At 44.4% G+C, this 26,356-nt stretch overlaps 2 protein-coding genes across 9 annotated transcripts in view; one reads left to right on the plus strand and one right to left on the minus strand.

Annotated features, from left to right (window-relative positions):
• Positions 1-4,413, minus strand: part of Ktn1 (kinectin 1) — a 96,817-nt gene extending 92,404 nt beyond the window's left edge. For 5 of the 8 annotated variants that reach the window (XM_059273734.1, XM_059273732.1, XM_059273731.1 and 2 more), the window contains exon 1: positions 4,269-4,413. The gene's annotated coding sequence lies outside the window, so the exon portion shown is untranslated. The remainder of the gene's footprint in view (positions 1-4,268) is intronic. The other 3 variants (XM_059273733.1, XM_059273729.1, XM_059273726.1) reach the window with 1 other exon arrangement.
• A 2,616-nt stretch (positions 4,414-7,029) lies between these two features.
• Positions 7,030-7,419, plus strand: LOC131919045 (selenoprotein W-like). The gene is given in 1 exon segment (XM_059273107.1): positions 7,030-7,419. A coding segment is annotated over 1 exon segment (390 nt).
• The last annotated feature ends 18,937 nt before the right edge of the window (positions 7,420-26,356 follow it).

Consider the following 26,356-nt stretch of genomic DNA (forward strand, 5'->3'; position numbering starts at 1 on the left):
ATAAAGAAAAAGAGCCAATTAGTGAGGATGGAACCCAATATGCAGAGAATCCTGGAAGAAAAAGGAGTACAAACAATTGCTACAATTATTAACAAATCACTTAAGCAGACTTAAGAGTTCAGAATTCTCAATCCCCTGTAGTAGTTAAGATGATAGAGAGCTAGGTACCTAGGTGAACAACACACCACTTGCCTACCATAGAGAGCACTAGGTAAACGTTGGGGGGAGGGGGAGTAAATGACATGCACGGTAGCAGAACACAACTGTTTAAAGAGCTGAATGTTTCATATACTTTTCCTGGGAATGTTATATTTCCAATCGGAATCTCTACCAAAATTATTTTTTTATTGAAAGTTTGTCTTGCTTCTCTGTCTATAAAAGCAAATAAAAGCCCACAGGAGTCAGGTGTATTGCTCAAGAGGCAGCTGCAGAGACAGGGGTCTCTGTGAGCTGAAGGCCAGTCAAGGCTATAGAGTGAGCCCCTTTCTTTTTTCTTTTATTTTAATAAAGTGTTTCATTAATTTATTTTATAAACTTTAATTTTAAAAATTGCAAAAAACATCAAATGCCAAAATTAATCAGACCCAAAGTCTAAACAACTTAATGAGCTTCTATACAGTTAGAATTGACATTCAAAATGAAATTGTGAAGCTGCACATTAATTTTACACTTTCAGCATCAAATATATTTTATGTACTTATCTGCCATCAAAAACAAAACAAAACAAAAATCCATGACAAAATTAGCACTAGAAAAGCAACAGGTTACCGGGCAGTGGTGGCACATGCCTTTAATCCAGCACTTGGGAGGCAGAGCCAGGCAGATCTCTGAGAGTTCAAGGCCAGCCTGGGCTACACAGTGAGTTCCAGGAAAGGCTCCAAAGCTACACAGAAACCCTGTCTCAAAAACAAAACAAAACAAAAGAAAAAGCAGAAAAGGTCTTATAACCTCAATCCTAGCTCATGTCCACTCCCTGCACTGTCCTCCCCCGTCCCCCTTATATTTAGCCTTTGTTCTCTTACCTTATTATATGGACCTACATGTACACTGTTGTACATATAGAGAGCTTATAGGCTAGACTCCACTTACGAGAGACAACATTCAGTTATTCCTGAGATTGTGTGACCTTGATTACTAGTATACATTCCAAGTCTATCCACTTTCCTGCAAATTTTTGACATAATTTTTCCTTAGAGCTGGGTAGTATTCTGTTTTATATACAGACCTAACTTTCATTATCCACTCATCTGCTGATGGACAACCTTTGCTATAGTGAATAAACATGGGGGTACAACTATCTCTATGGTAGAGACTAGACCCTTTCTTTTAAAGGTGGGTGAGGGGATTGTTTAAATTTTTAGTAAAGCTTTTTAGTTAAAAGCTAAAGATCAAGCCAGGCACCTTTAATCCCAGTACTCGGGAGGCAGAGCCAGGCGGATCTCTGTGAGTTCGAGGCCAGCCTGGTCTACAGAGTGAGATCCAGGACAGGCACCAAAACTACAGAGAAACTCTGTCTTGAAAAACAACAACAACAAAAGCTAAAGCTTGAACCTTTATTTTTATTTTGGAATCAAGGTCTTAATTATGTGACCTTGGCTGTCCTGGAACTGACAGAGACCCACTTGCCTCTGGCTCAGGAGTACTGGGCCTTCCGCTTGCTTATCGCTCTTCCACTGAGCTAAATCCCCAACCCCCAGTATTTTTTAAAAGTGAAAAGGCTTAAAAACAATTTAACACTGTCACTTCTTTCAAAGACACTGTAAACACCAACCAATTCATTCACCTGACAAACACTTGTAAATCATTACTTTTCTCTTCTAGACTTTTAGAGACAGCTTTAAGTTCAATTCTTTGGTTCATGGCACCTAGTTTTTCTCCTTAAATTCCTATTTGCAGGGAAAATATAGTTCATATTCTTAGACCAATTTCCCCCAGCCACTTACACATAAACTACATCTTTTTTTATCAGAACACCCCAAATTATGTTCCTAAAAAAAGCAGCATGAAATGAAATGCAGTCTGTTTATGAAAACTCGGTAGTCAGTCTCCTCTAGACAGTGGCGTCTAGTCTCTATGGACACTCAGGATTTGCCTTCAAAGCACTTTGAGACCACACACAAGCACCCAAAAAGGTTACTCTCCAACACCTAAATGTTTATGTAAAGCTTTTTTCCCTGCATTTTCTAAACCAAACTCTCCTGGAACCATTAAGTTCACTAAATTTTAATTTTTACGAAGTATTGAAAATCTTTTTAATTAAAATTTTGCTATAAAAAAAGCATACGCCGGGCGGTGGTGGCGCACGCCTTTAATCCCAGCACTTGGGAGGCAGAGCCAGGCGGATCTCTGTGAGTTCGAGGCCAGCCTGGGCTACCAAGTGAGTCCCAGGAAAGGCGCAAAGCTACACAGAGAAACCCTATCTCGAAAAACCAAAAAAAAAAAAAAAAAAAAAGCATACAAATAGCAATACATACTCGAGGGCTAGAGGTGTCCCTCTAAAGCACAGCGTTTGCTGGGCATTCTCAGGATTCTTGGTTCATCCCAACGTGCCCCTCCCTGGAAAAACAATACATCCTCCGAATAGTTCAAGTAAAATTCCAGCTCAAACTGACCAACAACCAATCTTAACATGGTCCTTTACAAGTTAAGCCTCAGAACAAGAACTGTTCAGTCTTTAGAAGAATGTAACAAAAGAAAATGAAAACTTAGAAACTAGCAAGCCTGTGAGCTACTTGAGGTGAGAGGATTTTGGATAGATTTATTGGATTCTGTTTGTTTAAGGGGAAATTATACAACAGACTGCTAATACTTAGGGAGGACACAAAAATATCCCAATGCAATAAAAAAAAAACAAACAAAAACCAAAAAAAACTAATGCCTCTTCATAATGCTGACTATGAATCAAGAAAAGGATAAACTGAGTAGCCTTTATGATACTGAAGTTTTTAATACATTTGAGGAATTCTTTCCGATAGGTCCTGTTATATTTTAAGTTTCAGTCAGAGTGTGTCTCAGTAAAGTAGAACACCTTATTCTCTAAACGCACCTGATAATTAAGACACTTATGTCTACTGAGGGCTACAAAATTAAAAGAGACGTTTCTAACTCAAGGTAGGCATGGGCAAGAAACCTACATAATTAAGCCCAGCTATTTCATGCAAGGTCCGGAAAAGGAATGGGGGAGGGGCTGATTTATCCAGCAATACGTCAAATATGAACGGCCACTGCGGGACACACAAAATACAGGTCAGCCGGAGTGCTCCAGCTCAGCTCTTGGGAAGATTAGCTCAAGTCTCAAGCCACACCGGGGCGGCTGTTGCACTGCTCACTAATTCGGGCAAAAACTCAAATCACCCTAAGTCACCTGCTATACATCGCAGTGTTGACTTCACCTTTGGGGTGTTCCTCTCTACCTGGGTAAGGGGTGTACACTTCTCAGAACACCCCACAACTCTCAACTGTTCAGCCGTAAGCTTCTGGAGCTAATGCTTAAGCTGCTCCGGAATCCGTGTCCAGTAAAGGCCCCGCTGTTAGAACCCCGGTTTCCTCCTCCCCGAGAAGGACCGGCTGACACTATAACCAGCCCACTTTTTAACCTCATCGAGGTGCAAGCCGGACAAAGGAGAGGACGCTGCTCCCCTCGCGTCCGGGTCTCGGGTGGCCGGACTCTGCTCCCTCACTCCCGAACGGGACCAGATCCCGGACGCCCCAAATCCCATTGTTGGGAACGGAGGCGGACACACCCCTGGGAGGGAGGGAGGGAGGGAGGAAGAACTTCGCGGGTTTCCCCTAACTCTGCGCACCGGGCGGTGGGAGGGGCCGCGCTCCGGGACGGGCGAGAGGCGAGCGGCTCCAGCATGGCGCACGCGTGGCCCAGCCGCGGTCCAGGGCGCCCCAAGCCAGGCGCTCCCTCCGTCCACCCTCCTCGGAGCCTTAATCCACCCTCCCTCCCGGGGGCCCGCGGGCCCGGCTAAAAATAGGCTCCACGGTCACCCCGCGGCCCGAGCGGGCCGACCTCGCCCTCGGGAGCCGGCCCCGGAGCTCCGGCCCCCGGCGAGAGCAAGGGTCGGGCCTGAAGACCCGGGAGAGGCCGAGGCGGCGCCCCGGAGCCGGAACCCGCCGGCGGATCCTCAGAGCCGGCCAGCGGCGGCGCGGCCTGGGCGGACGCTGCAGACTGCGACCCCCGGGGCCGAGGCCTACCCGGAGAAGGCGCCCCGCGCCCGAGCGCACGGAAGCCGCCGCCACCCCCCGGAGGCCCTGCTCCTCACCCTGCGCAGCCGGGAACCAGGCCGGGACGACGCGGCGGCGCGGGCTCCTCCACAGCCGGCTCCGCGCGCTCGCTCCGAGGCCCCGCCGCAGTAGCTCAGGTGCCGTCGCGCCGCCCCGCAGGAAACGGGCGGCTTCGGGGCGGGGCGGCTCCGCACGTCCGGGCGTCGCGGCCAGAGGGGCCCGGAGACCGGCCCCTTAAAGGGACAGGCCCGCGCGCCCCGGCGGCCTCCAGATGCCCCCGCTGCCCTGCGGAGACGTCACCCCCTCAGCCTGGAAGTCTCTATGGAATCCCTTCATCGACTCAACTCTACTCCGACTCCCCGCCCCGCCCCCCATCCCTCGGCCTTGGTCTCACGTGACCCTCGCACAAGAGTACCACTTGGCACCGGACACCGGATAATTCCTCTTAACCATACTCAAAGTTGCTAGACATCACACACACACACACACACACACACACACACACACACACACACACTCAGCAGAGATTCCTCGGAAATTTAAAAACAAAAAAACAAAAACGAGCTCCTCCCTTTGCTGAGTATCTTAGAGTTCTCTCTGAATTCTCCTGGGAGCAATCCTAGCTACAAACCGAGAGAGATTCAACACCGACCTAAATAAATTGTGCAAATACTATGAGGCTGCAGTGTCTGCTGGCTGGTGGCCATTCCTTAAACCAGGGTAAATAATGAGAAACTGCAGCGCAAAGAGGGATTGGCCCCAATCCCTGCTTCTCTTTGCTCTCTCTCTGCTGCGAGGATGGAAGCGGTTTGTCCGATGTTAATTTTTTAGTGATTAATTTGTGTTATTCTCTCAAAGAATGCCGGTCACTGCCCAGAACGTAGTTTCAAAATACTCAAGGCTCTTCTCAAAAGTTACCCCGCTTCTGGAGTGCGGGTAGAGATACAGGACTCGCCGTCACCCACATCCTGACTAGGGACATCTTTTAAGGATTTGAGCTGCAGATAGGTCTCAACATTAACAGAATGTCTGTTACAAGAATACTGTGCACCTGGATTCAGATGATTTCTGGCCCAGCTCTCCAGAGCACCTCCAAAGCAGAAATGGAAACTGAAGCACATGCCCCAGCAGCCTGATGAGGTGTTGAGAATTCTGCCAGCGACTAGTCACCACTTTCTCCACCGCGACATTCTATCAGATTTGAACTCAAGGAGCCTGCTCTTCGTTTTCCTTCTCATAAGCATTACTCAGCCCTCAGCGGCTCCAAGGCCAGCAAAACGCTGTTGCTGAGCGGCTGTCTCCTGAGCCTGTGAATGCCAGAAGAGCCGGCTTTGTTGGGAAGTGAAACCATTAGTGGCTTAATACAAAGTGGAGCTGTATCGTTTCTGTAATGGAATTTAAAGGTCCTTGAATAGCTTACAAACAACTCTAATTACCCTCCCCCCCCCAAAAAAAAGGGGGGGAAGAAGAAGAAAGACGATTTCCAGTTAGAATTAATTTTTTCTATCTGACTTTAGGAAAAGGACACCATCATTTTACACACAAATAATACTTAGGTGCATTTGTTAGACAGTAAAATGGTCTTTAGGGAACCAGTTCTTTAAATGTACTGCTGCTTGTAGTCGATAAAGAAGTATAAAATGCATCGGCTACTTCATCTTTTCTGGATGAATTTGACTCTTCAAAGGGAAGTGACCAGATGCTTCATTATATACAAGCTTTCCAATGGCTCACATCAAAACAAAAAGATTTACTAGAAATGTTACAGGTGGCGAGCCCTATTGGGGTGTAAGATCGACCCTCGAAGTTTTGAAGTATAGTAAAATGTAACATAATTAACTGTAATTAACACATATAATTAACCTAAGTTATAACTAACTTTGCTGCGTACTACCCACCCATGTTGCCGGAACCCACAACTAACTTGCTAAAAAGCATTAGCACTCAGCATTAAAATAACCAAGAAATTAAACCTTCTTGAAACTGTAAGCTATAATGTAGCTACCTAAAGAGTATTTCTCCTCTCCCCCTCATTTGACAAAAGTGCAGTTTACTGCTTTTAGCATGTAGCAATTTCCATCTTCCTGGATTTTGAAAAAGATTTAAAGACATGGACTATAAAGACAGATAGATGAGGGAGAAGCCTGCCTATTCCTGCAACATATGAGTAAGAGATTGTATCTCCTAACTCCTCCAGCTCAGGGAAGGCAGAGATGGCAGCGCACAGAACTGGAAGGGGGGATTTCAGGACCACCTTCACTTGAATAACGAGTAAGAAGGTAACCAGCTCTTAAACAAAAGAGTGGAGCCAGGCAGTGACGGCCCATGACTTTAATCCCAGCACTTGGCAGACAGGGGCAGGAGTATCTCTGTGAGTTTGAGGCCAGCCTCATCTGCAAAGTGAGTTCCAGAAAAGCCAGGGCTCCACAGAGAAACCCTGTCTGGAGAAAAGAAAACCAAGGAGCTAATGCACAGAAGGGAGTCTGTGCTGTGCCCCTTTCGTAGGTAATCTTTTCAGACATGTGGCATGCGAGGGCTTGTATAACAATAAGGGTCACAAGTCATCTGTCACTCAGGATGTATGTCCTCATTCTTGAATCTGGGAGGGCTCAGTGATAGCTATGACCAATCCAGTGCAGCAGAATTTACATTATGCCAAGTTTTGGGCCCACATCATTTCACTAACTGCTTCTTAGAGTTCTAAATTGCCTCTTAAGAAATCCCACTCTGGCAGACCTCGAGGTCCTTGATGCTCCTCTATTGGGTCCTCGCGCTGTGCCGGAATGCAATCTGGAGCATATGACACTCGCCACCCGGGTCTTGTAATGTGGAGCTTGAGGCTACAAGCCCAATTATCTCCAGCTCAAGGAGAAACTAGAACATGAGTTTCCTGGATGCCTGGACATTTGTGGCGAGGGGACTCCTCAGATCACGGAATTCTTTGAAGTAACAGTAGCTGGGAGGTGGGTTCACTCCAAGAAGAGAGGTGATGGTTACGTGGATACAGAAAGCAAGTTTTGGAAACTGGTGACCACCCTCGGAGCTGCCCTGCCAGTGACCCCTGAAGGCCGGGTCCTGAGACCCCGGGGCAGCCGCCTTATGACAGCAAGAATGAAATGTCTCAAAGACCTGTGGTCTTTCCTCGATGTTCCTGCAGCCACCAAGTCAAGCCAGAGGGCTCCTCTGTGAGGGGATGTGCCTCCCCAGAATCCACCTGTGCAGGAACCCTGCCCTGCCCTTCTGCCCTCTTCCTCACCTCTCCCTGAATTCTTCCATGTCTCCCATCTACCCTCCTGCCTTGGTTTCTCTTCTCCAGCTCAGACTGCAAGAAGATAAGCAGCCATGTTGCCAGCTGTCCCCAGTTGAATAAAAGTTGGATGAGGCCACTTTAAAAATAAAAATAAAAAAAGAAAGGAAAGAAATCCCACTCCGCGTTACTGAGGAGACCACTTAGAGAGACCCTGGGACTAGACAGAGAGGAAAGTGGCTCCACTGGACCCCCAGTCTTTCAAGTAACTGTCCCCTCCAAGATGCCACGTTGAGGAATGAACCTTCCAACTGCCACCATGCCCAGCTGGTCGAACAGTTTTTAAAAGCTACCTTTTGGTACTTCTATATATTGTTTAGGAAATGTCAGACTTTTGAGAAGAAGTAAGCAGATTCCAAGCTCTGTTGCAAGGCATTATTCTGTGAATAATTTTTTCTGGATCACAAGTCCCATGACACAGAGCTCTCTGGCTGTCAGCCCTCTGGCATCCTGAGGGGCCTCACTCCATCAGTAATGCTCTCCTGGCTCTCCTGTTCATATGCTCTCACTCTCTAGCTCTCCCTGACTGTCAGTAATGTGAGAGGTATTCGCCTGACAGTGTATCCTCTCTACCCGTGTGATACCCATCCTGCGATAATTTGCTTCTGTAACCACAGCTAGATCCTGCAGGACTCCTTAGCATAGTGGCCAGTGACATTCCTGGTGACAGCCATGCAGCATCTTACAGTTCATCTGGTAGACGCTCTCTGTCACGTGACACCACAGATTGTTTCTTGCAAAGCTCCTCTTTCTTTGCTTCAGTCACGAGGCCTTTCTGAAATACAAGACGCCCTGGCTTCTGAGATGCGAACCCATTTCCCATCAGGAAGATTCATGCCACAGCGAGGGCCTGAAGTATTTCCCAGAAGTAGCTGACATGATAGAGTGGTGGGAAATGACTGGTAAAGTTCGGGTGATGGGCAAGAGAGATGGTGGCTTTGTAACACTGGAGTGTTGCTCCAGTAGGAGCAAGATAAGCTCTAAAGAGATGCCAACAGCAGTCCGAACACGAAAGAGCACAGACCTCTACAGTGCAGTATGGGAGCAGAAACAGAGAAGAGAAGGAGATGGCTCTTCACAGTGCTCTCTCTCTCTCTCTCTCTCTCACACACACACACACACACACACACACACACACACACACACAAATTGCCTCCTAATATTTGCAGATTTCAAGGTCTGTATTCAGTGAGAGGAAGGCACCTACCGAGAGACATCTACCTCCTTGGACAGAAACTTGAGGCCTCCATCTTGCCTTTTTTGTTTCTAAAACCAGCAAACCACACACGACTTGGGTGTCATAGGTCTCTGTTAGCAAGACCTAACTTCTGATCAGGTCTCTCAAAACGGGGTAATCAACACATGTCAAAGTGTTGGTGGTGTCTGAGACTTCTTCAGCTTTATCACGGACTCACATCCTCGGGAATCCCTCAATCCTAGGAAAACTGGAACAGTTGATCATTTGTCTTATTTTCCCCGAGCATCAAAACTATGCAGTACATTTGCTTTAGAGTGGTTCTTACATATGTCAGGCAGAATCCGCCCCTACATTTCAAAGTTCATCTGTAGCTAGAGTTTTCCTGCCTGGCCCACAGTCAGGACAAATCTCTCTCACCTGCCAGTCCCACAGCCTCAGACCCGACCAAGTAAACACAGAGACTTATATTGCTTACAAACTGTATAGCCATGGCAGGCTTCTTGCTAACTGTTCTTACAGCTTAAATTAATCCATTTCCATTAATCTATACCTTGCCACACAGCTCGTGGCTTACCGGCATCTTCACATGCTGTTTGTCATCATGGCGGCTGGCAGTGTCTCTCTGACTCAGCCTTCCACATCCCAGCTTTATTCTCCTCCTTGTCCCGCCTACACTTCCTGCCTAGCCAATGGCCAATCAGTGTTTTATTTATTGACTAATCAGCAACACATTTGCCATACAGAACATCCTACAGCATTCATCCTTGATGACACTCAGACTTCTTTTGTAGTCCAGGGAGAAAATGTTCGAAGATAAAATAGGATTGCCCCTTCACTAGGTCACTCTGTTCACAGACATCTTTAGTGGCTTGAATTCATTTCATTACAGCAAGGCTTCTTTGGCAGCAACTTGATGGAAAAGTGCTGAAGGAGACACACTTCAGCTCATTTCAACGCTTTACCTCCCCCCCCCTCTTTCTCTCTCTCTCTCTCTCTCTCTCTCTCTCTCTCTCTCTCTCTCGTGTGTGTGTGTGTGTGTGTGTGTGTGTGTGTGTGTGTGTGTGTGTAGTGTGTGTAGTGTGTGTGTGTGTGTGTGTAGTGTGTGTAGTGTGTGTGTGTGTGTGTGTGTGTGCGCGCGCGTGCTGGGATAGAAGATATATATTCAGCCACAAAGGTACATGTGGATCATGTCCTTGTCAATCATGTCTCTACCTTATTTTTTGAGACAAGCTCTCTCACTGAACCTAGAGCTTACGCTTTGGCTAGACTGGCTGGCCAACATTCCCGGAATTCATCTGTTTGGGTCCCCTCAATCCTGGGGTCACAGGTGTATGCTACTACACCTGGCTTTTATGTGAGTACTGGAGATCCAAACTCAGGACCTCACACTTGTGCTGTAAACACTTTAACCACTGAACCATCCTCCCAGCCCCAACATCCTCCAGTGCCGTCATGATCTTGACCTTTTTGTGTACATTTTCTTTTTTTTTTCTTTTTAAAGATTTATTTATTTATTATATATACAGTATTCTGCCTGCATGTGTCCCTGCAGGCCAGAAGAGGGCACCAGATTTTATTACAAGTGGTTGTGAGCCACCATGTGGTTGCTGGGAATTGAACTCAGGACCTCTGGAAGAGCAGTTGGTGCTCTTAACCACTGAGCCATCTCTCCAGCCCCTTGTGTACATTTTCTTAATCTAACTTTTTCCACTATGGGATTGTAGAGATCATCCCAAACTCAGACACTGCAGGTTCATTTGTAATTACTCTGTTCTTAAACTCCATTACTTTTCTTTTAGTTTACAATTTGTCATGGTCCTCAGGCATTCCGACAGATACAACAACAATACACTAGCATTTCTCATTCAGCAGGTCATTGATTTCTGCCTGTACCATGCTGGTGACCTCTGACTTTCAAAACCTCCGTGTTCTTCTCTAGCATCTTATTAACAATCACTCCTCAGCGAGAGCTTGTTCGAAAGGGGCTTCAAGTTTGCACCTCAGTGTCGTTCTCTGCTGTGCTCTGGCAGAGACATCTGTGATTATCAAAAGATATACTTCCATGTGGACTCAGTTTACTGCACCAACCACAGAGTAGAACTCGAAAACAAAGAGTAAGATTCGGTTCATTTCAGGGGAGAAACAGCTGGGGTAGAACAGTACCTTCCCGCCAAACCATGGATGGTGATGCCCTCAAGCAAACGATGGCTTACGTAAACCACTCATCTGTTCTTACGAATCAGTTCTTTAATTTTTCTAGGACAACAATAAAGAACAGCAGGTCCTTCAGAAACAATTGGCTGTCCTTTTTTTCTGTGCTAACCAAGAACAATCCAGTGTGCTTAGAGACTCAAGCCAGTTTGTTAGAGTCTGTCTCCAAAGGACCTGGGGGAAGAGAGCTAGCTCATGATTTTTTTATTCCTAATAAAAATCTTATTAATTTATATGTTTAGCCTCTTATTTGTGGGCAGTGGGGTGGCCTTGAGGCAGGCCAGCTCCTACTGGCTCCCGACTTTGCACAGAAACTGAGATTATAGAAGCACAAAGTCTAACAGCAACAATGTCCTCTTCAGTATCTGACGAGACAATGGAGAATAGAAAGGAAAACGGCTCAGCAGAAGCTCTAACGCTGACTCTCAGAGAGTTCTAGGAATACTCATGCTGGAAATCACTTAGTATGGAAAGGGGGAAAGAACAGAAAGAAACAAATGTTTCCATTTAAAAGGCTTTTGTTGTTGTTTTGCTTTGAATCGCCTGCTGAAAGCTTCCAAAAAAAACCCTTCATGTTTAAATGGTCCTGGACATTTTCCAGCTTCTTTTCGCATTCTCTTACTTGATCCTATCTCACCATCTTGTGAGTCTGCTACAGGTGACAAGACACCTTCAAGGACTTTGGAGCAAAGTGGAAGTCCAGAATAGAGTTAGAAGTCAGGAGAGGGGCTGGAGAGATGGCTCAGTGGTTAAGAGCACTGGCTGCTCTTCAAGAGGGCCCAGGTTCAATTCCCAGCACCAGCACAGTGGCTCACACGGTCTGGCCTCTCCTGGCCACCAGGCGCACATCTTGTGCACAGATATAAATGCAATCAACATCTACACATTAAATTAGAAAAGTCTAGAGATGATTCAGTCTGTAAAGTCTGTACCCAGGTGTAAGCTGGGCATGCTGGTGAAATCCCAGCACTCAAGAGGCAGAGGCAGACAGACCTCTGTGAGTTCAAGGCCATCCTGGTCTACAGTGAGTTCCAGGACAGCCAGAGCTATGGAGATAGACTTTGGGTATAATGACACACACTCACAATCCCATTAAAAGCAGAGGATCCCTGGGGCCCACTGGCCAGTGAACCCCACTCCAGGCTGTGGGATCACACTTACGCACATGAGAGCATGCGCCACACATCAGGAGAAATTAGGGTGGAGTCTCACAGACACTTGAAGACAGGAAGAGCCCTTCTAAGGTGTTAAATGCGCATCTTGCATCCCCTCTCTTAAAAAGTGGTATGTTTAAGAATTTAAAGCCACGTCCAGCAACAGGGAGTCCAAGATGGATAAAAGCTTATCCAAAGAGTTGCTTGGGGCTTGGCCTTTATATAGTAAATTATTAGCTGACACTCAGTTTCAGAGCAGAAGTAGTGAATCTGATGGATTGCCAGCTCTGCTCAAGGTGTGATTCATGGGTTATTCGGCAGGGCAGGGTGAGGATGAGAGGCATTTCTACAAATCAGCTGTTTTTTCTCTCTCTTTGGAAAACGGCCTCACTATGAACTCTGGTTGGCCTTGAATTTGCGATCCCATGTGTTGGCCCTCGAGTGCTGATGTTACGAGTGTGTGCCACACTTTTTAAAGGCTGCCATTCACCTCAAACAGAGCTACCTACTCAACTCCATTTCTCAATAGGCACTAGCTACTACTCTCCTAGGCTGGAATACCACTGTCATTTGCTCCTCACGTGATCCCATCTGTTCTTCAGAAAAGTGATAGATCAATTAGACAAAGACAACATACATATCCTGCATCCCATAAGCACAAAAAATCAAACACTTAAATGTGAAGAATAAAACAATGCCTTTAGAAAAAAATACAAAAGAAAATATGTTCAAAATCTTAAAGTGGACATTTAGCCAATGAGAGGCAAAAAATATATATAAATACAACAAAATATTAAAAATCATACTAAAGCTAAGAATCTTTCTCCTTCCCTCAGCAGTGGAGACAAAGACTGTGGTTTAACCCGGAAGGGAAAAGTAACTCTGGTTCTAGTCACAGATGACGTGAGCTTGTAGACAAAAATCCCATCAGGTCCACAAAAGATATTAGAAATGACACATGAATTCAGCAGACTTATGGGAAGTGGTAACAATACATAAAAATCACCTGTTTCTGTACGCTCGCTCTATACAATCCTACAAGAGCATGCATTTATAATAACAGAATAATAAAATATTTAGAAATAAATTTGATTCAAGAGAATTTGCACTGAACATTGCAAAACACTGCTTTAAAAAAATTAAAGCCCTGTCAGGGGTTGGTGGTGCACACCTTTAATCCCAGCACTCAAGAGGCAGAGGCAGGTGGATTTTTTGAGTTTGAGGCCAGCCTGGTTTACAGAGCGAGTTCCAGGACAGCCAGGACTACACAGAGAAACCCTGTCTCGAAAAAGAAAAAGAAAAGAAAAGAAAAAAGTTAAAGCCCCAAATCAAAGAAAACATAGAAGGATAACTTTAGTTTTGTTGTCTGAGGCAGGGTCTTACCATGTAGACCAGGCTGGCTTTGAACTCTCGAGAGATCTGACTGCTTCTGCCATCTGAGTGCCGGGATTGAAGTTGTGTATTCCACTACTTCGAACCCTGGAAAGAAATCTTTTGTTCATTGCTGCATCCTACTTGGTCCTGGAACACTGAAATGAAGAAAGGGCAGAGACCAAGACACACCTAGGGAAAAGCTGGGATCAGGTGGGGTGTGTGTCACTCTGATGGAGCAGCATCTACTATTTCCTTAATCAGTGTGTTGTGCACAGCACCAGGGAGAAGAGTCTGCCTCAGCAGGAGGTCTCTGTAGGGGAGCAGTCGCAAGCTCTAAGCATCCCGGAGGAGGAAGTTGCTGTTACTTGGTTTCTTATGCACTGATAGATGGGTCCTGGATCTCAGAGGAGAGCTTTGCCACTCCTACAGAGCTGAGACCTTGGTCCTTGCTGTGTCTGTGCCCATGTCAACAATACACATCCACTCAGTACTTCACTCACTCTGGGCTTCCTCTGCTCCCTACAGTTCAGGCTGTGAATGCAGTTCAGTAATAGAGTACTAGCATGTACGAGACCCTTAGTTCAATCTTCAGCACCAGAAAAGAAGAAGAAGAAAAAAGCAGTAATTTCAACATAAATTATGGGGGACACACAAGCATTCAGATCAGAGCAACCCCACACAACACTTAACTCAAAATAAATAAATCAAAAGAGCCTATCAAAATCTTTGTCTCTGAGTTTGGACACTGAGTTTCTATTGCTGCGATGAAACACCATAACCAAAAAGCAAATTGGGGAGGAAAGAGTTTATTTGGCTTACACTTCCATGTCACTGTTCATCACTGAAGGAAGTCAGGACAGGAACTCAAACAGGGCAGGAACTCAAGCTGAGGCTCCTTCCTCCCTGATGAGTCTAGCTTGTGTCAAATGGGCACACACAACCAGACAGTACAATCCTTATGGCCCCTTTCCCCCTAGAAGTGAAAAGCCAATCCTAAAATTTGTATGGAATTCAAGGGATCTCAAATCAAACAATCTTTTAAAAAGATCAGAGTCAGAGGACTTCCGTGTTCAATTTGTAAACCCACCACAAAGCTACAGTGATCAAAACTGCGTGGGGCCTGGCGTAGCTGCCGTCCACAAGCATTCGGTGACTGATCTCAGTGTTCTGTTGCTTCAAGCCTTTTCATCTGAAGGACAGTTTCTAGAGCAGAGCCTGTTTAATTTAATGAAGACAGTAAATACCAACTATGAACGTTTGGCTTTGTGTGACACCGAGGGGAACCCCAGCAACCAAGATGACTCCTGCTATCTCCCCTCTGAAAAGTTATTGGGGGCAGGAAGGAAGAGGAAGTCAAAAGCCTCCACATGCTTTTAGAATCTCAAAATCAACCTCAGGAATTACAGTCCTCTCTCTAGTAAAAGTAAAACATAATATAAGGTGCCTGAAGGCCGAAACATTAACTTCAGGACTGATAGGACAGACTAGAACCTCTGACCTGGAAGACCAGAACAGACCACCCTCAGAGGCAGGGTCTTTGGAGGGAAAGACAGAAAAGTAGAACAGAAAAGGCCATGCAGAGCCTCTTACTCTGCCTTCCCAAGGGCAGAAAGGGGCTGAGTCTAGTCTGCCAAGGCCAGAAAGAGGGAAAGATGCGCCCCCTCCTAAACTAAAGAGTCTTACTGTGTCATCTCTGATATTTCTGCCAAGTCTACAACTGTAGGATTCTATAAATCTTGAGGCCCATAGTAAATCATCTAAGAGCTGATAGTATCTGACGTAGAAAGGAAATTAAAACTCTTTTGCACCTAGCTCTAAAACTGCTTTTTCGAATGACAGGCTGTTGTGACTTGAATTACAATGCTGTTTTGGAATCTTTAGGAACTTGGAAAATTTCATAGAATTCTTTCTATTGACTTTGAGCATCTATTTGAAGTCTTAATTTATAACCCGGAATAAACAGAATAACCTGTGATTTGGGCAATCAGATCCAGACCCAGACAGCGTGGAAACCGGCATCCTCCTGACCATTCAGGATCCAGAACTGCATGCCCACTGGGTTCTCTCCTGGCCCCAATGAGTCCAGAGCTCTGGCTCTGGCTCCTTGCGCTTGACTTTGAGGTGTGTCATAAGGGGGAAAGGCCACAACACTCTGCACATGCGCACAAGCACTTCAGACATTCCAGAACCGCCTTGTCAGGAAATTCCACAGAAGCATTTGATCACAGATCAGCTCAGGTATGCCCTACAGGTCTCAAGCTTAAAGCCTCTCCTGCCATGTCCGCCCTGGGCTTTCGGCCTCCTAGCCTTGTGCTTTATCATATGCATTCAACTCACTGGAAAGTCATGTTCCCGAGAGTGCGCGTGTGGTTGGAAAGATTAAAGAACAGTTTGTGTTCGGGTTTGTGGCTCTGGTCATAGCGTGCCTTCCTACCTTTCAAGCTGCCCATTTCAATTCAAATTAATCAGTGCCTCCAGGTCGTACATGCCAACACGCCAGCGGAAGCGCGGCTGCCTTCCATCCATCACTGCCTGGCTTATCCAAGTTCCAGGTCAGTATTCCCTGATTACGTTCCATGGCCCCGTTGTGCTTCCAGCTGTTGCTTCTAGCCATTCATCACACAATTGTTGCCATTAGCTGTCTTTCTCACATGACGAGTCATGCAAAGTATGCTAAAGAGGATGCCACTGGGGCTGGCTCTACGCCAGGCTGCTGCCCAGGATTCGTAAGGGACCTTACATGTCATCGGTGAAGGCCACCGATAGAAAATTATCTGTGCTGGAATTACATGTGGTACTCAAGGCAGGCTCTTTCTCTGGGAAGTTAGAAAACATCGTTGATTCCTGTTACGAGCTGTGGTGTGACAACCCACAGGCTCCTGAGTCATGCGGGTCAGGAGCTGCTGCACGCTTGAGAAATAACTGTAGCTTTGTTCAATTATAAATGTATAAACCATTGATGACTGAAGGAGTTAAAAAGTCAAGCAATTAGAACGGATTTCGGCTCTCTCTGCTTACTATGCTTGGGCTGAACCCTCTGGACATTTATTTATTCTTCAATCAATATTTACTGAGTGATTCAGGCAATGCAGACAGAGGTCTATTTTCTTTACCATAAGCCTGGTCATGGTCATCTAGTAACTCCTTTGCCTTCAGGGCTGGGTTGCTGTGGAAACAGTTTGACACGGACACCACCAGCACCACCACCAGCACCACCACCACCACCACCACCACCAGCACCACCACCACCACCACACACACACACACACACACACACACACACACATGTGCACGCGTGCACAGAAAAGAAATCATGGACTTGTGTATCTAGGCAGGTAGCTCTCTAGATGACCTTTTTGACATCTCTCCCCCAAAGTGGCAGAGAAAAGCACAGAGACATGGGAGACACACTGTCACTTGACCAGCAGTCTCCTCGTCCTCCAATCCCTTTCTCCCAGGAGCTTTGAGTACTCCCGGGCAAGAGAGGAGGTTAGGAGGAGGAGAAGGAAGATGTACAGACAGGTGTAGTGGTCTGATCATGGCCGAGCTTCGCTTTCTAGCCAATGTGGTAAAGTGAAGGTTCAAAATAGAATAAAGTTGATTCAGAGAAAAATGGCTTAGGGTAAAGCATGTGGAATTGCTGGTTGTTTGATAGTTTTGGGCTTATAAATATACCCAGTTCCTGGGTTTAACCTGTAAACCATATGGGTTTTTTTGCACTCCTATCCCAGTTTATAGGGAAAAGAATTCAGTTGTCCCACTTCCCTTACATTTCTTATTGTCATAGAAAAGGTCACTCAAAAAATCATCAAAGAAAAACAAGATCTTCATGAAAAGAATCTAACTTTTAAATTAAAAAGAGAAAAATATAGAAGTATGAGGGGGATGTTTTGGTAAGAAGGTGCTCAGAGGGAGGGAAAGGGTATAAGAAAGTGTAGAAAAGCCCAGCAGTGGCGGCGCACACCTTTAATCCCAGCACTCAGGAGGCAGAAGCAAGTGGATCTTTAAGTTCGAGGCCAGCCTGGTCTACAGAGCAAGATCCAGGACAGCCAGGGCTACACAGAGAAACCCTGTCTGGAAAAATCAAACAAATAAACAAACAAACAAATAAATAAAAGTGTAACAAGGGGGGAAATGAAAAAGTACATATATTTATTAAATTTGCAAAATAATAAAGCAATCAAAACTTTAAAAGTGAAAGTAAACTGTACCAAGCTTTTTCTTTTGAGCCACCAACCAGCTCCCAAAATTGTGCCACGGAGACTGCTTATTAGTTATGAATGCTTGGTCTAGCTTAGCTCTTTCTGGCTAGCTCTTTTAACTTAACCTGTTTCTCTTCATCTACCTTTTACCTCGGGGCTTCTTACTTTTCTTGCTTTCACTGCTTCTCATGTCTGTCTGTCTGGTAACAGCTGCCTGGCTTCTTGCCCCGGGCATCCCCCTCATTCTCTCCTCCTTCTTCCTCCCGTTCCTAAATTTCTCCTCCTATTTATTCCCTCAGCCTGGCAGCCCCGCCTATCCTCTCCTGCCTAGTAATTGGCCGTTCAGCTTTTTATTAGACCCATCAGGAGCGTTAGGCAGGCAAGGTGAAATAGATGAAACGCATCTTTACATAGTTAAACACACATCCTTTGCATCATTAAACAGATGCAGCATAAACAAAAGTACTCTGCAGCATAAGCAAATGTAACACATCTTTACCCAGTTAAAATAATATTCCACAGCAACAAACCTAGCAAATTGGCTCCTTCTCTGAGGAATGGTTGATGTGTCAGGGCTCAGTTCACACTGGAAGGCTACTCAGTTCTCTAAGTTTGTCAGCTGATTAAGTTGTATTGCTCTTGTGTAGTTCCTGGGTAGATCTCACTCCTTCACAATATATGTTTGCTTAAAATCCCAGAAGTATTTGGGGGTCTCTAGAATGTTTCAAGGGTCCAAGTAATGGCAGAGTAATACTTCACTATTTTTTTCTCCTTGTAGATTTTTTTGTACATTCTCATCTAGTTGGATCCAGAGTGTGGATTATACTCTCCCCTGCTGAACAGGTTTCTCAGTGTAGCCCCAGCTCTCCTGGAACTCACTCTGTAGGCCATGCCTGGTCCGCAGAGCAAGTTCCAGGAAAGGCACAAAACTACACAGAGAAACCCTGTCTTGAAAAGAAATTGTATATCAGTGTTTTGTCTGCATGTACATCTGTGCACCACATGAATGCCTGGTGTCCCCAGAGGCCAGAAGAGGGCATCAGATCCCATGGAACTGAAGTTACATGTGGTTGTGATCCACCATATGGGTGCTCAGGTTAAAATCTGGGTCCTCTGGAAAGCAGTAAGTGCCGTCAACTGCTCACCCATCTGTCTCGCCCCTTGGATTATATCTCCTTTAAGGGTGATGCTCTGTAGCAGGCTTTCTTTTGGCCACCAACCAGCTCCTAAATCATGACACAGAGACTTATTAGTTATGAATGCTCAGCCTTATCTCATGCTTGTCCCACTAGCTCTTATAACTTAATTTAAGCTATTTCTCTTCATCTACATTTTACCTTGGAACATTTTACCTGTCTTTCATTCTGTGTGTCCTACTCCAAGCCTGGCTGGCTGGTGGTTGGCTGACTGGCTGGCCCGAGCATCTCCCTCTCTTTCTCCCTTGTTCTCTTCTCCTAGCCTAGATTCTTCCTCCTATTTATTTTCTCTGCCCGCCAGCCCTGCCTCTCCCTCCTCTGCCTAGCTATTGGCTGGTCAGCTTTTTATTAGACCAGTCAGGTGCCTTAGGCAGGCAAGGTGAAACATCAACACATCTTTCCATAATTAAACAAATGCAGCATAAACACATGTAACACATCTTTACATCGTCAAACAAATGCAGCATAAACACATGTAACACATCTTTACATAGTTAAAGTAATATTCCACAACAGCACTCTATGAAACCAAAAGTCTAGACAGTCCCTCTAAAATGTCAAATGTATATTGCAGGGTTTTAAAACAAGATACTCAATGTCCTAGCAAATTCTCTACCTAGGACTTTTCAATATAGATTAGCATTTATGCACAAAGGCTGCATTAGTCAGAACACAGCTGGCCCTTATCCTGGATGATTCAAGTCAATTACTTCCCAGAAATGGAAAGGAGTTGTAGGGAGAACACAGACTGGTACCCAGGGCTTCCACCAACAGCAACAGAGTGGTCACACCGTTTCCTTTGATCCAAAAGAAAAGGACCCAGAGGGCTCAATGCGAGGCCCATGGTAGAACTTGTCTAGTTGCATGAAGCCTAGGTTCCATCTTCAGCACCGCCAAAAAGAACAATGACAAGACAAGAATGGGTTCTGAGGATGAGGAAGAGGGGACTTTGCTGAGGAGGTCACCTTGAGCACAGGACCAAAGCCAGTGAGGAGGGACTAATACTTTGGCTTTACCCCAGTCCTTCCCTGTCATCTGCTGCCTAGGACCATGGAGCACAAATTTTTAAATGGTATTAATAAAAAAAAACAAAAAACCCAGAGTCAGATATTGGGTAAATGCTGAAAGATCAGAGACAAAGAAACAAGCCACTTCTTACCTCTAGGACTCCTCAGCCTGAAAAGCCTTTAGTTTCTGTCTCTTCATGCCTTATATACCTTTCTCCGCCCAGCCATCAGTTTCTTTTCTTATTTTATTTTATTTTACAATATAATTTAATTCTACATATCAGCCACGGATTCTCTTGTTCTCCCCCCTCCCCTTCCCCCTAGCCTACCCCCCATTCCCATCTCCTCCAGGGCAAAGCCTCCCCCAAGGATTGAGATCAACCTGGTAGACTCAGTCGAGGCAGGTCCAGTCCCCTCCTCCCAGGCCCAGCCAAGCGACCCTGCATAAGCCCCAGGTTTCAAACAGCCAACTCATGCACTGAGCACAGGACCCAGTCCCACTGCCTGGATGCCTCCCAAACAGATCAAGCCAATCAACTGTTTCACCTATTCAGAGGGCCTGATCCAGTTGGGGACCCCTCAGCCATTGGTTCATAGTTCATGTGTTTCCATTTGTTTGGCTATTTGTCCCTGTGCTTTATCCAACCTTGTCTCAACAATTCTCGCTCATATAAACCCTCCTCTTTCTCACTAATTGGACTCCCGGAGCTCCACCTGGGGCCTAGCCGTGGATCTCTACATCCAGTTCCCTCAGTCATTGGATGGGGTTTCTAGCATGACAATTAGGGTGTTTGGCCATCCTATCACCAGAGTAGATCAGTTCGGGCTGTCTCCTGACCATTGCCAGCAGTCTATTGTGGGGGCATCTTTGTGGGTTTCTGTGGGCCTCTCTAGCACTTTGCTTCTTCCTATTCTTATGTGGTCTTCATTTACCGTGGTCTCCTATTCCTTGTTCTCCCTCTCTGTTCTTGATCCAGCTGGGATCTCCCACTCCCCCAAGCTCACTTTCCCTAGAACCTTGCCCTTCATTACCACCATTCACGTCCAGGCTGTTCATGCAGATCTCATCCATTTCTCTGTCATTGGGGGATCCCCGTGTCTTTCTTGGGGTCCTGTTTTCCAGGTAGCCTTCCTGGTGATGTGAGTAGCAGTCCAGTCATCCTTGTTCCACATCTAGTATCCTCCTATGAGTGAGTACATACCATGTTTGTCTTTCTGAGTCTGGGTTACCTCATTTAGGATGATTTTTTCTAGATCCATCCATTTGCCTGCAAACCTCATGATGTCATTGTTTTTCTCTGCTGAGTAGTATTCCATTGTGTATATGTACCACATTTTATTTATTCATTCTTCAGTTGAAGGGCATCTAGGTTGTTTCCAGGTTCTGGCTATTACAAACAATGCTGATATGAACACAGCTGAGCAAGTGCCCTTGTGGTATGATTGAGCATTCCTTGGGTATATGCCCAAGAGTGGTATAGCTGGGTCTTGGGGGAGATTGATTCCCAATTTTCTAAGAAAGCGCCATATTGATTTCCAAAGTGGTTGTACAAGCTTGCATTCCCACTAGCAGTGGAGGAGAGTTCCCCTAGTTCCACATCCTCTCCAGCATAAGGTGTCTTCAGTGTTTTTGATCTTAGCCATTCTGACAGGCGTAAGGTGGTATCCCAGAGTTGTTTTGATTTGCATTTCCCTGATAATTAGGGATATTGAGCAATTCCTTAAATGTCTTTCAGCCATTTGAGTTTCCTCTGTTGAGAATTAAAGATGTGTGTGCTTCCCAAGCAAAGGCATGAGATCTCAAGTGCTGGGATTAAAGATGTGTGCCATCACTGCCTGGCTCTGTTTCTCTCCTAGACTGAGTCAATCTCATGTAGTCCAGGGTGGCTTTGAACTCACAGAGATCCAGACAGATCTCTACCTCCTGGGTGCTAGGATTAAAAGTGTGTGCTGCCTCTGCCTGGCCTCTATGTTTAATCTAGTGGCTTGTACTGTTCTCTGATCTTCAGGCCAATTTTATTATGGTACACAATATATCACCACATTTCCCCTTTTTTTGTCTAAAATAATAAAAGATTATAACTAATATAAGAAAAACTATATACATTAAGTACAATAAGTATATATAATATATACAGTCAAGAATTATATTAACAATGTCCAGTCCATAAACATTTGACAAATTCAGAGAAAACACTCCATTATTTATCCTATTTTGGTGAGTCCAAAGTGAAGTAACTAATTAATTTTCTATCTTGTATTACCAACCAAAAACTAACTTTTGATGTCTTTCAAACTTATAAACTTCACACCTCTTTAGTGAGTTTCTTTTCTGAATTTGTTAACAAGGAAAATTATAACTATAACTATCTAGTCTTCAACTCCTTCAGAGATCTGAGAAAGAAATAACATTTACTGAGTAAGCAGGAAGTGCAAATAAGCAACTTCTAAAAACTGTGAGAAATGACAGAAACAGCTAGCTGCCTGGACAGTCACCCAAGGTTCCTCTGCAACATTGGAACATCATCTTTGGTCTACAGGCTTAACATATCTGACAGACTCACCTGTGAAACAGGATTTTCTGAAGGGCTGTCCTACTTTGTCTTGGCAAGGATTCTTTTGTGTCCTGCTTGTCCATTTTGGACAGCATACTGTCAGCAGTCGAGGCAAGGGTACTTTCTTGCCCAGTAGCTAAATTTTGCCACAAAGAAAGCAAACTCCATATGGAGTTTCTTCACTGCCCATCATCTTCTCTGAAGTACATTGGTGCTGCCAGGAACAGACATGTCTCATAGTCATTAAAAAAAAAAAACTATGTTATTAAAACACCTTAAGTGCCATATTCTGTAGATCTCTGAAGTGTTTGAAGACTACTTGTCTATCTAAAATATATCTATTTGACCTTGAAAACATATCTAATACGACTTACAAGTTTGATTGTAATGACTAACTACTAACTTGTATTTCTTTATATCCTAATTAATTGGTAATAATAACGTTCAAGGAATAGCATTTTGCATTACATTGTTAAATGAACTGTATAAGTACAATTCTTTGAACAAGATTAGAAATATATGTACAGTATTTTCTAACAAAATCAATCTCAAATTTGTGTCAATATATATAATTTGTATACAATAAGCAAAAATCCAAACCAATGTAAAATATTTAAAACTAGTAATTGCTTTTTAAAGGTAGATTCAGTAATCTACCTTTTATCTTATTATATTCATATCCTCCCTTTTTTCTTTTCAGAATAGATTCAATAATCTACCCTTTTATCCTATCATTTCTATATCTATTTTTTCAGATTCAGTAATCTTCCTCTTAACTATACCCTTTTTTCTTTTTCTTTTTCCTTTTTTTCTTTCAAACAAGAACCCTGAAATCTAATTTCCTTTGTTTAGCTTTTTTCCTAACCATTATCAATTAACAACTTGTAACCAACCACCCTAAACAATGACAATTTTCCATAACCCACTGAAAGGCCAAAAGCCACCCACACCACCTCTTGGGAATGAGGGCATCATGTTCTTAAAATTACATTAGTTATAAACTTTTATTATTTTAGACAAAAAGGGGAAATGTGGTGATATATTGTGTACCATAATAAAATTGGCCTGAAGATCAGAGAACAGAACAAGCCACTAGATTAAACATAGAGGCCAGATAGTGGTAGCACACACCTTTAATCTTAGCACTTGGGAGGCTGAGATCTGTCTGGATCTCTGTGAGTTCAAAGCCACCCTGGACTACATGAGATTGACTCAGTCTAGGAGAAAAACAGAGGCAGGCAGTGATGGCACATGCCTTTAATCCCAGTACTAGGAAGCGCACACACCTTTAATCACAGGAGGTGATGGCTGGGCAGAGAAAGGTAAATAAGGTGTGAGGAGACAGAAACTAAAGGCTTTTCAGCAGAAGCATCTTTTTCAGCTAGGGCTTTTTCAGACTGAGGAGTTGGTGAGGTAAGAGGTGGTGGCTGTGGCTTGTTCCTTTGTCTCTCTGCTCTTTCAGCATTTACCCCAATATCTGACCCTGGGATTTTCATTTAAAGACCATTTAACATTCCAGTTACAGGACCAACCAGAAGCCAAGTGGCAAAAGACCCAATGAACATAATTCTGGTCCCCAAAGAATAGAGATGAGAATAGAAAGCGTTGGACCCCAAAATCTTGGGTCTCAAGTGGACACCCCAAGAACTCAGACTCCGGTCCAGTTGATGCAACAGCAAGAGGTGTTTATTGATGCCGCTGTACAGTCGGGCTAACTCTGCTCCAAAGAGCAAGAGTCGCATCGCACTACAGTCACATAGGTATTTTTAAAGGAAAAACCCACAAAAGCCATAAGATTACAATTCCCATACAATTTCGTTTCACAAGATCATGGTCTGATCACAGAGTGGGTACAGTCACATCTGCATGTACATTCTTCCCGAAACCTCAAGGGGGGTATCAGAGCAGGAGTGGAGTTTACAAAGGTCACAGTGGTCCTTCCTGGAACACCTGCAACTATCCCAGTCACAGTTGAGCACATCTCTTAACAGAGACCTTTGTACATTGTTACATTGTTGCAGGGGTGATTGAGTAATGGCTGAGTCAGGTTGCCCTTGGAACTAGTTTTCTTTTTAGTTCCTTATTCTCCTGGGGCTTGGGGGGTGTAAGCCTGAAGGGTTGGGGTCTTTCAAAAGTGGATATTGGAGAGTCAACAATTGCTTTAAAAAGATGTTTATTGAAGCCCTATTTATAAAACCACAACATTGGAGTGAACCTACATGACCCAAATAGGGAAAATTTAATAATGTAAAGAATCCAAGATATGTGAGTCCAGTGGAATGCTTTGCAGCCATTCTGATGCAGAAAAGCTCACAAAATCTGCAAAAATCAATTTCTCTGTCTTTTAAAAAAGCATGTATGCACAGATATGTGGTTTGAATACACACAGAGAGATACATAGACACACACAGAGAGAATAAATAAATAAATGTAATATTTTAAAAAATATAAAATAAACAAGCAACAACAACAACAACAACAAAAAAAACCAAGAGCCATTAAGCAAAGAGAACACTGAAGAGTTTTAAAGGCAGCTGGAAGGCGCAGCCACAATCTCCTCAAACCTAACAAAGAAAAAACAAGGAAGAAGCTTCCAGAAGAGGAGAAATGGAGACCCTGCTGAGGAGGGTGTGGCACCCAGATCCTGGTGCTGCATGGTTGTGGGAACCTGCCTTCAGGGTGCTGTGGAGGATGCCAGTGAAGCAGTCTTCAGGGAGGGGCCTCTCTGGAGACGCTGTGCTTGTGTTGGGAAAGCTGCTGACTGCAGAACCTGCTGAGGCAGGCCCCGGGAAACCCTGCTCCTTCTACAGTGCTAGATCCCTAGGCTGACAGGGAGAAACATGAGGGCCAGCTGGCCGAGGGAAAGAGCACATGCCATTCTGCTCCAGTTCTGCAGAGCAGACAATGAAACTGGCCACAGAGAGGCAACAAATTGAACCAATCTAGTGTCTTGAGCATTACACAGGAATATGTGTATGCTTCTATAAACTTTCTATTGCATTATTATGCAACGTAATTGCTATATTAAACATTTTACACAACAAAAATCATTATACATTAATATTTTTATTATTGACTATTACATTACACATTCAATGTTTCCTTTTTTTTTTTTTTGAGACAGGGTTTCTCTGTGTAACAGCTCTGGCTGTCCTGGAATAATATCTTATTCTTACTATTAAAATGTATCCCTTTTATACTATTATGAACAGTGCTACATTGAACATCTTTAAATGATCATTTTTTTCATACTAAATTAAGGAAGTTAACTTGCTAGAGCAATGATTCTGTTAAATTGATAAGGGTACCTGCCTTGTGCATTATTTGGCAACTTTTGTTCTCATGAGAAAAACATTTTGGCACATACTCTCACACCCTCACACCCACACAAATGTGTACAAGCAAGTACACGCACACAAAAAGCATTGTTGCTTTGTGCATTTCTCAACAATGCATGAAAAAGGTTGTTCTTTAGGCATCTGATCTGATATTGAAGTCAAACAAGGTCAGATACCACAATGGTTCCAGGAAGTATTTTTCTGAAAGGCAGGTGGCCCAGCCAGGAAACTGCCTGCAAAAGATGCTATCTACCTAGAACAGCTGTTCATTAAAACAGCATATAGGATTGGGGGATTAGCAAACTTTCTTTGCAGAACAACGTTAGGCTTACAGAAAATTTAAGTCAAAGCCCAGAGTTCCCATGTTCCTCCTGTCTCCACATATACAACCCTCCTCACTATCATCATTGTTAAATGATGACATCATCACGCTTATTAAAACTGGGGCACTTCACGATTCACAGCGCAGTTACCTGGCTTTGGATTTTATACTATTAAAAAAAGAGAAAAGGTAAAGATGCATGCACTTATTCCCTCTGCTCTTGCTTGTGGATGTGAGCAGCCTCTTCAAGTCCCCATTGCCT

Source organism: Peromyscus eremicus, chromosome 9 (genome assembly GCF_949786415.1).
Source record: "Peromyscus eremicus chromosome 9, PerEre_H2_v1, whole genome shotgun sequence".
Taxonomy (NCBI): Eukaryota; Metazoa; Chordata; class Mammalia; order Rodentia; family Cricetidae; genus Peromyscus; species Peromyscus eremicus.